Genomic DNA, 15981 nt, shown 5'->3' with positions numbered 1-15981 from the left:
AAGCCTCAATAGGATCCTGAGGCTTCCCTCTCTTTAACCATTTCAGCCCCCGGGTATTTTTCACCTTATGCATCCGAGCAATTTTCACCTCCCATTAATTTGCCAATAACTTTATCACTACTTATCACAATGAATTGATCTATATCTTGTTTTTTCCGCCACCAATTAGGCTTTCTTTGGGTAGTACATTTTGCTAAGAATTATTTTTTTTTTAAATGCATTTTAACAGGAATATTAAGAAATTTTTTTAAAAAAATCATTATTTCTCAGTTTTCATTATAGCTTCAAAATAATACCTGGTTCCGTAATTAAAACCCACACATTTTATTTGCCCATTTGTCCCGGTTATTACACCATTTAAATTATGTCCCTATCGCAATGTATGGTGCCAATATTTTATTTGGAACTAAAGGTGAATTTTTTCAGTTTTGTGTCCATCACTATTTACAAGCTTATAATTTAAAAAAATATTAGTAATGTACCCTCTTGACATGCATATTTAAAAAGTTCAGACTCTTAGGTAACTATTTATATTGTTTTTTTTTTTTTAATTGTCATTTTTTCTCCATGATTTACATTCTGACATTTATCACATGATGACTTTTTTTTTTTTTACTGCTGGCAGGTGATGTCACTGGAAGGAGATGCTGCTTGCATTTTTGGCAGTTGGAAACAGCTGTTATTTACCACAATGCAGCAAGGCTCCCACAGTGTGATGTCAGCACCATGGTCCTGACATCACACTGTGGGAGGGGTTGCCCCCTGATGATCCGTTTGTGAAGAGGAAAAGATTTATCATGGGAAAGGGGGTATCAGCTTCTGGTTGGGATGAAGTTCAATAGTTAGTTCTTGGTTATGGTTTCTCTTTAAAAGAGGACCTGTCGACATGCCTGTCCATCTATTGTAGTCTGTTCTGTGAGTTGGAGTGTTTTTGGCTATAGTGTGAACCCAGCCTTTACCATACGGTGGCTGATTGTAGTCTGTTAGGAAGTGAGTGGCTGGCGGTTCATAGAGGGGATCAGCTGGCTGCCTCTGGTCTCTGCACTGCATTGCGCTGACTGTACCTCTTTGTCTCTCTCTCCGCAGGTCGCCCATGCTCCGTATCAGCAGAGAGGAGGCCGCGGAGTAGCCTGGAGGGCAGGTCACGTGATGGGGCGAAGGTGACAGCAGCTGAGAATGCCCCTGACTGACAAGCTACGTGACAGGATATCCCGGGCCTTCTATAAGCATGGGCTGCTGTGTGCTTCCTACCCCATCCCCATCATCATCTTCACCGCACTCTGCATCCTGGCCTGCTGGTGAGTCCCGCCCTCTCGCTAGATCCCAGCGATGTACAATGTAAATAACGGCTGCAGGCTGATCACCGAGCGACAGGGAATGATTGCATATGGGTGCAGGTGTTTCGTGGTAATCTCCGCCCCCAGGGCTTGACGCCAATCGGCGCTAGGCAGACACTCTACGGCCGCCAATTGGCGTTAGGCAATCACAGAGCAGTTATAGAGAGCCTGAGGCAGAGTAAAAATGAGATACTTACCTAAGAAGACAGAACCTCCAGAAGCTTCCCTTATCCTCCTCTAGACCACCGCCACTGCCCGGGACCCCCTGGAAATCCGCGTCCATGCTCCTCTCCGTGCACAAGCGAGGCTGCGCCTGTGCAGTAGCCTGGATTAGCTCGTGGGTGAGCAGCTCTGGCTTACTGAGCAGATGCAGTCTTACTTTCACCGGCATGTTAACATACCCCACAAACTCTTGTCTAATATGTTACAGGGGTTGAGATGTGGCAGCGATGGGGAGCCAGGAGGACGCGGAAGTCTCTGCAGGATCCAGGGTCTTCCCTCTTCCTAGGTAAGTATCTGTGTTTGTTACTCTGCCTCGGGTACACTTTAGGCCGGTTTTACACTGGGTAGATGTGAGGCATTCACTGCATTGCACTGCAGATTTGAGGCTTTATATGACCCTGCGCCATGATGAGGCAACAGGGTAATATGCATAGGCCCGCCCCCCGGCTAGTGGCGTGCTCCCTGCTGGGCAGGAAGTGCATCACTGGGGTTTTCCTCGGGCCGCGCATGCATTCTGCATCATACCGTGCTCATGACGTACACACAGCCTGCGTCGCCCATTGACTTGCATTACTGCACGATCTGTGCGGTAAGCACGGTTCACACGGTAACGCGCTGCAGAGTTTGCGTCAGATCGGACGCTTCCAGTGCATCGCATCTCAGTCCATTGACTCTGCAACGCTCCATTGACGCATACCTCCCAACTTTTTGATATACGAAAGAGGAATACTTTAAGACACGCCCCTGCCACACCCCTGATCATGCCCCCAACCCACCCCTCGTCATGCATATCACAAGGAAATCAGAATCAAAAGATGTGGTTTTATCATTCAGACCACACTGGTCCTCTCTATCAACAGCAGTTTTCCCTCATTTCAACATTTGAAAATAATAAATATATCAATTTAAATGATGGGAATAAAGTTTAGAGTATATTAAACACATTTTTCAGGAGAAAAATACATATATTTACATAGATCTGTACATCAGTCCTGAAAGAGGGACAAATGAGAAGGATTTGGTTCCCAAAGAGGGACTGTCCCTCCAGAAAAGGGTTAAAGAGTAACTGTCGGGCATAAAATCAAAAATCAATTCTTTATTTTTATCTGGTAAACAAGTAATAAGGATGCTAACCAGGCAATCCAAAAGTTAAAATCTCTATTACTTTTCTTGTTGATAAATGATCATTCCCAGTTTACCTGACTCTTATTTGGTACGTTGCCACACAAAGGAAGTTGCAGGGTATGCTGGATTTTCTTTTTTTGCCTCTGTACATTAGTTTAGTCTGAGGGGAAATAAAGAAGCAAAAAAAGACAACCCAGCATGCCCTGCGACTTCCTTTTTTGCAGCAACGTACCAAATAAGTATCAGGTAAATTTATGGAATGATAATTTATAAACAAGAAAAGTAATAGAGATTTTAACTTTTGGATTGCCTGGTTAGCATCCGTATTACTTGTTTACCAGATAAAGAATTGATTTTCGATTTTATGCCCGACAGTTACACTTTAAGGTTAGCCGTTGGTGCGGGTTTTATGGCGGCGGTTTGAGACATTTGGGAAGGAGACACAGAGTATGAAAGCTCATCACTTTCTGCTCCTGTCTCTCTATTGTGGTAGAAGCAGGCATGGTAACACCTCCCTCTCCTTGCAGCTTTAGTAGATGTATTCCATTTTCAATTGAGTCAACTAAGTAAACAGATTTGTAAACTGCTTGGAAGCGGTACTGAACCACTTTTTATCATTGTTATGGACACACAGAATGCGGATCAGGAATGGTACTGTTCTTCGGATGTTTCCTTCTGTTGTGGCCCCGTTCCCCCAGTGCATCCTCTCGCCACTGCTCTCCTCCGTGTGTGCCACGTCCACACTACGGTGTGTGTGTGTGTGTGTGTGTGTGTGTACGTGTGTGTACGTGTGTGTACGTGTGTGTATGTGTGTGTGTGTACGTGGTCTACACTATGATTTGTGTGTGTGTGTGTGTGTGTGTGTGTGTGTGTGTGTGTGTGTGTGTGTGTGTGTGTGTGTGTGTGTGTGCGTGCCACGTCCACACTACGATGGGTGTGTGTGCGCATGTGGTCGACACTACTCTGTGTGTGTGTGTGTGTGTGTGTACACGTGGTCTACACTATGATTTGTGTGTGTGTGTGTGTGTGTGTGTGTGTGTGTGTGTGTCACGTCCACACTACGATGGGTGTGTGTGCGCATGTGGTCCACACTACGGTGTGTGTGTGTGTGTGTGTGTGTGTGTGTGTGTGTGTACGTGGTCTACACTATGATTTGTGTGTGTGTGTGTGTGTGTGTGTGTGTGCCACATCCACACTACGATGGGTGTGTGTGCGCATGTGGTCCACACTACTGTGTGTGTGTGTGTGTGTGTGTGTGTACGTGGTCTACACTATGATTTGTGTGTGTGTGTGTGTGTGTGTGTGTGTGTGCCACATCCACACTACAATGAAAAAATCAGGCAGGTCGGAAATTTGCGCTCTCTCATTGCAACGAATGCAGCAAAACAACATCTGAACATGTCTGGTGGCCATACAGCACATCTAGTGATTTTGTAGCCCGATTGACCGTCTGTTTGGATAATTTTATAGAATCAGATGAAGATCAGTGCTGCAACAAGCTTGCCCGATACACGATTCAACTGATATTGTGTGCGCGGTGGTAACGCCGTACGATATCGGGATGAACGAAGAACCTGCCAGAATCCCCGGTCGCTGTCCCCCAAATGTAAATGTGCCCTCTTCTTACCCGTGCATTCATATCTCACCTGCTTCAGCTGCCGCGACTGTCCAGCTGCTCCTGGGCTCTTCCGCTGCTTCTCTGCTGCCAGGTGTGTGTGAGTGACGTCACATGTGCTATACACAGCTACCATGTGGTGGCTGCAGGTGACAGCAGCTCACATGGGGAAGCAGCTGGACAGACGCAGGAGCTGGAACAGGTGAGATTTGAATGCACTGAGGGGGCACATTACCATTTGCGGGTACAGCTGTCAGGGGGGTGGGGCGATTCCCGAGATTTCATGCTGAATTTGATCAGGAATCGGCCTGTGGTGTATGGGCAGCCAGCAGATCTCTGATTCTGATCCGATCAGAGAGAGATCAGTCCCTTGGTTGATGTGCCCACCATTGCTAGACGTAGGGCAACTTAAAAGTTCAGTAAAGGTTGTGGAACTTCTCATTCTTAGTGAACCCAAGGTGAGAGAGATATGGAGGCGGCCATAATTATTTCTTTTTAAGCTATCCCAGTTGCCTGGCTGTCTTGCTGATCCTTTGCCTTTAATTCTTACAGCCACAGACCTTGAACAACATATGCAGATCGGGTGTTTCTGACAATATTAAAAAAAATACAAATGTATGCTATTTATTACATGCAAATGTATGCTGTTTATTAAACAATCCTCATTCATCAAAGTTAAAACATACATCATGATGTATCATGATGATACATATGAGCATAATTCTTTTTATTCTGGAGTAATACAGTGGGATGCGAAAGTTTGGGCAACCTTGTTAACCTCCTTGCCGGTTATCCCGAGCTCAGCTCGGGGTAACCTGCGCAGGAGGATATCTCAGGCCCCGCTGGGCCGATTTGCATAATTTTTTTTTTGTTACAAGCAGCTAGCACTTTGCTAGCTGCTTGTAACTTCCGATCGCCGTCGCTCGCCGCCAATCCGCCGCGCCGAGTCGCTCCCCCCCGCCTCAGAGCCCTGCGCTGCCTGGCCAATCAGTGCCAGGCAGCGTTGAGGGGCGGATCGGGATTCCCTATGACGTCCCGACGTCCATGACGTCGGTGACGTCATCCCGCCCCGTCGCCATGGCGACCGGGGAAGCCCTGCAGGAAATCCCGTTCTCAACGGGATTCCCTGCATACTCTGATCGCCGAAGGCGATCGGAGTGGGTCGGGGGATGCCGCCGCTTAGCGGCTATCATGTAGCGAGCCCTTGGCTCGCTACATGATTTAAAAAAAAAAAAATTAAAAAAATGTGCGGCGCTGCCTCCTTGCCGGATTTTTTAGACCGGCAAGGAGGTTAATCAACATGATTTTCCTGTATACATCGTTGATTGTTACGATAAAAAATTTCAGTTAAATATATCATATAAGACACACACAGTGATATTTGAGAAATGAAATGACGTTTATTGGCCTTACAGAAAGTGCGCAGTAATTGTTTGCAGGTGCATAAATTTGGGCACCACAAAAAAAAGAAATGAAATCAATATTTAGTAGATCCTCCTTTTGCAGAAATTACAGCCTCTAAACGCTTCCTGTAGGTTCCATTGAGAGTCTGGATTCTGCTTGAAGGTATTTTGGACCATTCCTCTTTCCAAAACATCTCTAGTTCATTCAGGTTTGATGGCTTCCGAGCATGGACAGCTCTCTTTAACTCACACCACAGATTTTCAATTATATTCAGGTCTGGGGACTGAGATTGCCATTCCAGAACGTTGTACTTGTTCCTCTGCATGAATTCCTTAGTGGATTTTGAGCAGTGTTCAGGGTCGTTATCTTGTTGAAAGATCCAGCCCCAGCGCAGCTTCAGCTTTGTCACTGATTCCTAGCCATTGGTCTCCAGAATCTGCTGATACTGAGTGTAATCCATGCGTCCCTCAACTTTGACAAGATTTCCAGTCCCTGCACTAGCCACACAGCCCCACAGCATGATGTAACCACCACCATATTTTACTATAGGTAGCAGGTGTTTTTCTTGGAATGCTGTGCTCTTTTTCCTCCATACATAACGCCCATGGAGGCTTACAAGCCTTCTTCTGCATCACTCTCACATACAGCATCTCCTTGTGTAAAGTGCACCGAATGGCTGAACGATGCACAATGACTCCATTTGCAGCAAGATGATGTAGGTCTCTGTTGCTGGTCTGTGGGTTGACTCTGACTGTTCTCACCATTTGTCGCTTCTGTCTATCCGAGATTTTTCTAGGTCTGTCACTTCGAGCCTTAACTTGAACTGAGCCTGTGGTCTTCCATTTCCTCAATATGTTCCTAACTGTGGAAACAGACAGCTGAAATCTCTGAGACAGCTTTCTGTATCCTTCCCCTAAACCATGATGGTGAACAATCTTTGTCTTCAGGTCATTTGGGAGTTGTTTTGAGACCCCCGTGTTGCTACTCTTCACAGAAAATTAAAAGAGGGAAACTTACAATTGACCCCCTTAAATACTCTTTCTCATAATCGGATTCACCTGTATATGTAGGTCAGGGGACACTGAGCTTACCAAGCCAATTTGTGTTCCAATAATTAGTTCTAAAGTTTTTGGAATCAATAAAATGATAAAAGTGCCCAAATTTATGCACCAGCCTAATTTTATTTAAACAATTATTGCGCATTTTCTGTAAATCCAATAAACTTAATTTCAATTCTCAGTGAAATGATGGCATTGTAAATGCAGAGGAGTTTCGGGGTCACCTATGTAGATCACAGCTTTATAAATAAGTAAACTCCTATTCAAGCAAGGGGTGGCGATACAGAAAAGGGCCAGTGCAACTAAGCCTTTTTTATGTGATTTCACTACTTTTTTTTTTTTATCAATCTTCACTTTGATCTAATATGACCCAGGTGAGGGCTGCATATTTGGGCTGCTGACTAAGCCTACAGGCTATTGATATGTGATATCTGTATTAAAAGTTGTATATACAGTATGTAAATTTGCACCTTAGCACTGGGCACTTTCTGTTCCCCTGACGAATCTCCCCGTTGAGGGGGTGAAACATGTAGGATTGCGTGTGAGGTAGTGTATAGTTTACAGAGCAGTGTGGATTAGGGAGTTATCCCAGCATGTACTAAACCAGGACAAACCTGGGGGACCCGACTCCCTACCCCTTGCATGTTTCTTCATCATATGTTTATAGTCGGCAACTACTGGTTGTAATAGACAAATTAAACGTTAAAGTGGATCAGAGATGAAAAGAAAACAAAACAATCCTCCAGCCCCCTCCGGCCTGATCGCTCCCTCCGTGCCGTCCTCCCTCTTGGATCATCAAGGGCTTCCGGTATCTTTGGCCAGTCAGCGAATATGCAGTGCGGCTGCGTGCGCTCCCCGATCTCGCTCCCACGGGCAGTAGAGATTTGCACCTGCACAGTAGTATTGCGTCTGCGCAGAAAGCTCCCGGCGACGGGAGCGGGGCAGGCACACGCGGGCGGACAAGCGCCAACTGGCCAAATATACCGGGAGCCCTTACGGAAGATCCAAGAGGCGGAAGGACAGCGCCGAGGGGAGTGATCATGCCGGAGGGGGCTGGAGGAAGCCCCAGGTGTGTATGATTTTTTGTTTTCTACTCATCTCGTGTTCCCTTTAAGTTTTGCTATTGAATCTTCTCCACTAAGGTTATATTTGTGTACCGGCTGCACATTTTGGCCAACATTCCATGTTTGTTGCATCATTTATGTTGTACAGCGTTTTGTAACCTTAGTGAGGCCGTTGTCGCTAAGCCTGGAGTGCAGCTCAGCCCAGCAATGCACATAGATGTGGCGGAAAGGTGAACAAAGGAGATGTTTCCTCATAGACAGAGGTGGAATTTCAGGTGACGTCTCTTCCAGCGCTAGTTTGGACACAAATAAAACTTATTGCTGCGGCCAATTTACCACTTCCCCTCCCCCTCAGCGTTACAGAGTGTTCATTGGCTGCAAATTACCACATAAACACACACTTCATTCCAGTCAGTAGCTGATACCCCCTTTCCCACGAGAAATCTCTACTTTTTCTCAAATAGATCATCAGGGAGGTCTGTGTGGCTGATATTGTGTTGTAACCCCTTCCACATTGTGATGGCATGACCATGGTCCTGACAGTTTGCTGTCTGTGAACCTCGTTGCATTGTGGGAAATAACGGCTTTTTCCAACTGCCAAGCAAGCAGCATCTCCCTCTGTGCATAGAACAGTAAACGAACATTCCGTACAGATCACCTGGCAGAACTAAAGATGTCACCACCGGTGATACGTTTCAGTGTATGTCAGTCTATTACAGCCAAAGGGAGTTTCTGGTTAGGGTTGGTGCTATTCTCCTGGACAAATCCCAGAGGACATCAGTAAGGTTCCACACAAAGATGGGCTGATGAGAGAATGCCTGAGGCAGCAGCAGACACAGACGGAACATGGAGTGCAGGAGTAACATGGCAAGACCAGATCTGCATGAGCTTTACTATCAACAAATAACTAAGGTGGGAATTCCTATCGGTGGTTGGAAAGGGCTGGACTCAAAGGAACTGAACATAATAACACAGGAAAATGGGTCAAACGCGAAAACCATTGGGGTGGAGATCTACCTCATTATAAGCAGGACCCAAGATGCAGGTTGGCTCAGATATGGTCCAATACGCAGTGGCAAGGCGTAAGTTTCAGGTAGGAGCAGCAGAATAGCCAAGAAGCTGGCTTAACATACAGGAAAATCTGCACAGCATATGGGCTAAACCTCCGGCTCATGTGCAGATGGGAGATTCCATCGAAGGACATGGGGAGTAACGGCTAAGATTTGGTGGGACTTCCAGATCCAGAAGGACAGATTGGTATTGGCCCATCAACCAGACATCATGGTTGTAGAAAAGGACCAGATGTAGCAGTGACAAGTGACAACTAAATCAGGACGGACTATGAAAAGCTGAAAAAAACAGAATCTGAAAGAGGAACTTGGAAAAAAATGAAGGCCAAAGAGGTCCTAGTGGTGGTAACTCCAGAGCTAGAACACAACTTCCAGGAATCCGGACTCTCAGCCCAGAAGAGTGTAGGCCTAGGAACTGCTAAGATATTGTGCAAAACGGGGCTGCAGAGTTTGTACAAAAATCATCCGACTCCTCAGTTTATGAAACTACCCGACTCCAGGTACCCAAAATTGCTCCGACTCCTTGACTCCAACTCCTACTCCACAGCCCTTGCATGGCTATGGAGTGGATACAAAAATCATCCAAATCTGACTCCTCAGTTTATGAAACCACTGACTCCAGGTAACCAAAAATTGCTCCGACTCCTTGATTCTGACTCCACAGCCCTGGTGGAAAACTCTCAAACTCCTAGGCCTCAGGTAGAGGACCCGAGGTTGAAGAATAGTTGGTGTTAGTATTTGGCATAGCCGATTCGGCACACCTGAATACTTCCGACTGCCGCCGTTCAGCACTGAACAAGCAGACAGGGTCAGGAGGAGGTCACTGCTTTGTCGCGTTGTGTTTTGACGTGATTCCCATACTTCCTCCTTCCAGTTTCCATACATATATGTCACCAAATACCAATTTGATTTCTCTCTTATTTTTCCCCTAGCATTCTTAAGGTGGCCACACACTTTTCGACTTGAGAGCTGATGGAAAATCGGTGCCGCCAAGGGAATGTATGTGGACGAAATCGGCTGCATTTATTCATCAGGCATGCTGCAAGATGTTGGACCGTTGTGGTTGATCGGGTTGTAGTAGTAATGGCAAGCGATATCGGGAACAAACCCCCCGGCACTGTTACCCCTAGTGTATAAATGTGCCGCCCGTGTGTGCATTTATACATTACCTGTCCTATGATGCCCACCGTGCGGTGCCCATCTGTCTTCCACTTGCTCTTCACATGCCGCTGGCTATACGTGATATTACACACGCACCACATGCTATATGCCGGCGACCCAAATGGAGGAGCAGGAAGCGGAAGACAGATAGGCACCGTGCGGTGGGCGACACAGGACGGGAAATATATAAATGCACACACGGGTGGCACGTTTATACACTGGAGTGGGGCGGCGGATGTGGACGATTCCCAAGAGAATTTATGTTGAAATCGATCAGGATTCGGCTTGCGATCTATGGGCAGCCGATTAATCTCTCTGCAATCAGAGAGAGATCTGTCTCTTGTTCGAACCTGCCCATCATCTTTGGATGTATAAGTACCTTAAAGAGGAACTCCAGTGAAAATAATGTAATAAAAAAGTGCTTCATTTTTACAATAATTATGTATAAATGATTTAGTCAGTGTTTGCCCATTATAAAATCTTTTAAATCCCTGATTTACATTCTGACCTTTATTACATGGTTTTTTGGCAGTTGGAAACAGCTGTAAACAGCTATTTCCCACAATGCAGCAATGTTCCCAGACAGGAAACTACCAAGAGTACGTACTCAGAATTTCTTTGTGGGAGGAGTTTCATCACAATATCAGTCACACAGCGCCCCCTAATGGTTTGTTTGTGAAAAGGAATAATTTCTCATGTAAAAGGGGGTATCAGCTACTGATTGGGATAAAGTTCATTTCTTGGTCGGAGTTTCTCTTTAAGGGCCCTTTCACACCAGGGCAGTGCGGTATTTTTACCGCACCCCACCACCGAGCAATGAAAGTCTATGGAGACTTTCATACTTCTGCGGTATGGCGCGACGCAACGGAAGTGACTTTTTGCTGCATCCCCGATGCAGATCCAAAACTACAACTACGTTACCCCGCGGCGACTTGCGGCGATCTGCGTTGGCCCGGAAGTCATTTTAGTCTATGGTGACGCGTGGATTTTAAAACGATTACGACACGCATGTGCGGAAGCTTATTTTTATGATACACTTCCGCGCACTTCCGCATACCCTGAAGCAGGAAATGACCGCAAGCGCTCCTCACTTCCTGCTTGGCTGGTGGCCAGACAGGGAACTCTGCGTACTAACACGGTGTTCCCTGAAGACCTGTTTCTGGCGGAGCGATGCGGCGGAAGCGACGCACCGCATTGCTAACGCTGGTTTACAGTGTGAAACCAGCCTTAGACTTTTTTCAGTGCTGTGTTTTTCAGGTTTTTGGGCTGAACATGTTCTGATGACTTGCGCCCTGTACTGTGATTGCGCCTCACACATCTGTGCGTCTCCTGGAAAGCATGGTTCCTTGAAGCTATATTTACACATGTGTAGCGTGCCCAGCCCAGAGGTTGCTCCGTGTAGATGTAGGCAGCTGGCCAGGGTTTAGGCGAGCCAAGCCCAGCCCTTCTCATATCCTCTTACATGAATGAGCTCTGCTGTAGAGATCTGAAGACATCTCCCTGTGTTTGGTTGCTCAGACACCACCCAGTGAAGGCAGCCGGGGACCTGCTGTGAGCATCGCTTGTGCATCTCGAGCTGTGCAGTGATCATAAGCCCTGTGTGTGAATTGGACGCTCTTGGACACAGTTTTACAATCCTGTTTGAAACCATAACTCTCCATTTCTACTTTTATGTATGGAAAAACATATAAAGAGCATATCTTTCACTGTGAGAATGGTAATGGGCAGCATCTGCTGGAAGAAGACTGAGGTGAGTATGGGCTCCACAAGGCTGGTTCTGGGATAAGCAGATATTTCTCTTGCTTTTACATTTAAAGGGGAACTGAAGTAAGAGGTATACGGAGGCTGCTATATTTATTTCCTTTTAATCAATACCAGTTGCCTGGCATCCCTGCTGGTCTATTACTCTGCAGTAGTATCTGAATTACACCAGAAACAAGCATGCAGCTAGTCTTGTCAGATCTGACTTTTAAGTCTGAAACACCTGATCTGCTGCATGCTTGTTCAGGGGCTATGGCTAATAGTATTAGAGGCAGAGGATCAGCAGGGCTGCCAGGCAACTGGTATTGCTTAAAAGGAAATAAACGTGGCAGCCTCCATATACCTCTCTCTTCAGTTCCCCTTTAAAAAAATATAGTGTTAAGGTCTGTGTACAATATTTTACTCCCCTCTCCTGCCCCTTTAATTAAAGAGGAACTTTAACCAAGGATTGAACTTCTTCCCAATCAGTAGCAGATACTCCCTTTCCCATGAGAAATCTTTACTTTTCTCAAATAGATCATCAGGGGGCTGTGTATGGCTGATACTGTGGTTAAACCCCTCCCACAGTGTGATGTCATGACCATGGTCCTGACAGTTTCCTGTCTGTGAACCTCTTTGTATTGTAGGAAATAACAGCTTTTTCTAATTGCCAAGCAAGCAATATCTCCCTCTGTGCATAGAACTCTCTGTAACGAACATTCCATACAGATCACCTGCCACAACTAAAAATGTCACCACCAGTGATAAGTTTCAGCATATAAATTGGCAGCCGTCCCCTTTCTACTTCCTGTTACCCTATTCGTCATGCAGGGAAACAGGAAGAGGAGAAGAGGCAGCTGCAGAAAAGCATGGCGGTGTTGCATGGACAGGTGAGAGATTTACAACAACGCACCGCTGTGCCAGCTCTGCAAGGAGAGGTAGGGAGGAATGACGACGGCCCCACTTCTGCCGGGCAGGTGTCACTCGTTCCAAGCCCGCACCCCTGCTCACGACCTCACTTTCCCGGCACTGCCACCTTGCAATCTGCCGCCTGATACAGGAGCTTCAGGCTGCGTCATAGTAGGTCCGCCCATGGGTGGGGAAAGATTGAGGCATTTCCTTCTAAGGTCTGTATGTTTGTCGCAGGATAAGACAGCTGACCTCAGCTTCAGGCTGCGTCATAGTAGGTCCGCCCATGGGTGGGGAAAGATTGAGTCATTTCCTTCTAAGGTCTGTATGTTTGTCGCAGGGTAAGACAGCTGACCTCAGCTTCAGGCTGCGTCATAGTAGGTCCGCCCATGGGTGGGGAAAGATTGAGGCATTTCCTTCTAAGGTCTGTATGTTTGTCGCAGGATAAGACAGCTGACCTCAGCTTCAGGCTGCGTCATAGTAGGTCCGCCCATGGGTGGGGAAAGATTGAGGCATTTCCTTCTAAGGTCTGTATGTTTGTCGCAGGATAAGACAGCTGACCTCAGGTTTGGTGATCGCTGGAAGATGAGCTGCACACCTTTGTGTCAACCAAAAGTCACCGCTGAAAGCTGAGTGGCTACAAAAATGCGGCCTTTCAATGTCATGAGTGAGTCCGAATGTAGGTTGGTGAAAGTGATCTGTTGTGTATCTTTGTGATATTCTTTATTTTATAATATGCCAAATTAATATGCATCATTGATGATGTCATTATTCCCCCCTCCCCCTCGCTTTCATCTTTATCCCTCCGCCTCCCTTGCCTAAATCCATCTCTCCATCTATCTGCCTCCCCCACCCCACCCCCTGGTTTCTCTTTCCCCTCCCCCTTCCTCTCTCCCTGTTCCTCCCTCCTGCCTGTGTCCCCCTCCCTCTCTCATTCCACATTGCAGTTACCCGCTGCTGAAGCTGCCTCTCCCGGGGACGGGGCCCGTGGAGTACATCACACCAGTGAAGCATTATTCCCCTCCTCCGGCAGAAGCGACCCCTGACGACCGAAGTGACCGCCCAGACTGGGTCAGTATTGATTATGGTCGCCGTTCCTCCACTACTATCCCCAGGCCTCGGGATTTAAAGGAATCATCAGGCAAAAAAAAAAAGTTTCACCTACCTGGAGCTTCTACCAGCCCCATGCAGCCATCCTGTGCCTTCGTAGTCACTCACTGCTGCTCCAGTCCCCCGCTGGCAGCTGGTTTCGGTTTTGCCGACCTCGGAGGTCGGGGGCGCATTGCGTCCATTTTTACGCATTCCCGCTGGTGCAGCAACATTTTAGTGATGCAACGCGTAAAAATGTATGCGTTAATGTTCCTGCACCAGCGGGAATGCGTAAAAATGTACGCAATGCGGTCCGCCGACCCCGAGGTCAACAAAAAAACTAAACTAGCTGGCGGCGGGGGACTGGAGCAGCAGTGAGTGACTACGAGGGCACAGGGTGGCTGCATGGGGCTGTGAGAAGCCCCAGGTAAGTGAAACCCCCTTTTTTTTCCCCCTGACTATTCCTTTAAGCAAAACGCTGCCAGCGACTACTCATGTGGAATAAAAATACCAGGGCAACGCCATGTGAATGAGTACTTAAAACGTGAGAGGGATATGGAGCCTGCCATATTTATTTCCTTGTAAACAAAAACAATGCCAATTGCCTGGCTGTCCTGCTGATCTTCTGGCATAAGTAGTGAGTCAAAACCCTGGAACAAGCATATGGCTAATCTAGTAAAACTTGAGTCAGAGCACCTGATCGGCTGCATGCTTGTACAGGGTTTGTGGCTAAAAGTATTAGAGACAGAGGATCAGCAGGACAGTCAGGAAACTGGTATTGTTTCAAAGAAAATAAATACGGCAGCCTCTGTATCTCTCTCACCTTGGGTACCCTTTAAAGGGAACCTAAACGGAGAAGGATATGGATTTTTCCTTCTAAAATAATACCTGTTGTCTGACTCTCCTGCTGATCCTGTGTCTCTAATACTTATAGCCACAGCCCCTGAACAAGCATGCAGCAGATCAGGTGCTCTGACTGAAGTCAGACTGGATTAGCTGCATGCTTGTTTCAGGTGTGTGATTCAGTCACTACTGCAGCCAAAGAGATCAGGACTGCCAGGCAACTGGTATTGTTTAAAAGGAAACATCCATATCTCTCTCTTCCCTTTAAAGCAAACTTGTGGGAATGTAAGGTAAAACATTTAGATATCTCAGGAGGGGAAGTCCTTGGGTCTTTCAGAGGCTTCCCAGTCCCCCTCCGTTCCAGAGCTGGAACCTGAGGTGTGAGAGGTAGATGGAGGCTGACATATTTATTATCCTTTTTCAACAGTACTAATTACCAGTCAGTCCTGCTGATCTATTTGGCTGCAGTAGTGGCTGAATCACACACCTTAAACAAGCATGCGCCGAATCCAGTCAGACTTCAGTCAGAGCACCTGATCTGCATGCTTGCTCAGGGTTTATGGTAAAAAGCATTAGAGGCAGAGGATCAGCAGGATAGCCAGGCAATGTGCATTGTTTAAAAGGAAATAAATATGGCAGCCTCCATATCCCTCTCACTTCAGGTCCCCTTTAAAATGAGCATTACTGTGGATACTTGCGGTGTACAAATGCTAACTCATTACTGGTTCCCCTTACGGGTACCCCCTGTAGTGACGGCCTGTGTGGCTCAGAGCTGCAATCAGTGTGTCTGCAGTTTTGTACTGGAAGAGATCAGATAAGTCCTTCCATGACCTTGGCCTGTCTATGTTCTCTTGTCCCTTATCTGTCCACGTGTTTGATATTATCGGCATAGGAAGGATCCCAATACTGACCTTGGTACCGCAAGGTAAGCATTCCCCGGAGATGGGGCAGCGCTGGATAGGGAGGAAGATTAGTCCTGTGTCTCGGCTGTCAGCACAAGCTCAGTATATACAAAAAATAGAGACACCCCTTATTTGAAATTAAACCAGTCCAACAGTGACGTGGAGTGATGCAACAATGCGGAATTGCTTATATAAGGAACGCTCAGCTTCAGATGATGTAGTTATCGGAAGTTAACATCAAAATGGCGACGAAAGATGAAAGTGACTTTGAACAAGAGATGATGGTCAGTGCAAGAAGAGCTGGTGCTGCATCTCTGAAGGACGACTCTTTTAGGATTTTCTCGCCCAACTGTTTCTTAGGTGTTTAGAGAGTGGCAGTTGAGAAAAGAAAGTTCAAGCAATAAGGACTGTTCTGGTCAAAAAAAGGCTGGTGAACGAGAGG

General features: G+C 46.7%; 1 protein-coding gene across 2 annotated transcripts in view; it reads left to right on the top strand.

Moving 5' to 3' along the window:
• The window catches only part of SCAP (SREBF chaperone), a 113268-nt gene that overhangs the window by 43359 nt on the left and 53928 nt on the right, over positions 1-15981 (top strand). For both annotated transcript variants that reach the window (XM_068235191.1, XM_068235192.1), the window contains exons 2-3: positions 1087-1298; positions 13653-13776. In XM_068235191.1, coding sequence (XP_068091292.1) covers positions 1177-1298; positions 13653-13776 — 246 coding nt within the window. In that variant the 5' untranslated portion in view covers positions 1087-1176. The remainder of the gene's footprint in view (positions 1-1086; positions 1299-13652; positions 13777-15981) is intronic.

Source organism: Hyperolius riggenbachi, chromosome 5 (genome assembly GCF_040937935.1).
Source record: "Hyperolius riggenbachi isolate aHypRig1 chromosome 5, aHypRig1.pri, whole genome shotgun sequence".
NCBI lineage: Eukaryota > Metazoa > Chordata > Amphibia > Anura > Hyperoliidae > Hyperolius > Hyperolius riggenbachi.
The sequence above is the reverse complement of the archived record's forward strand: the minus strand, read 5'-3'. Positions and strand labels throughout refer to the sequence as shown.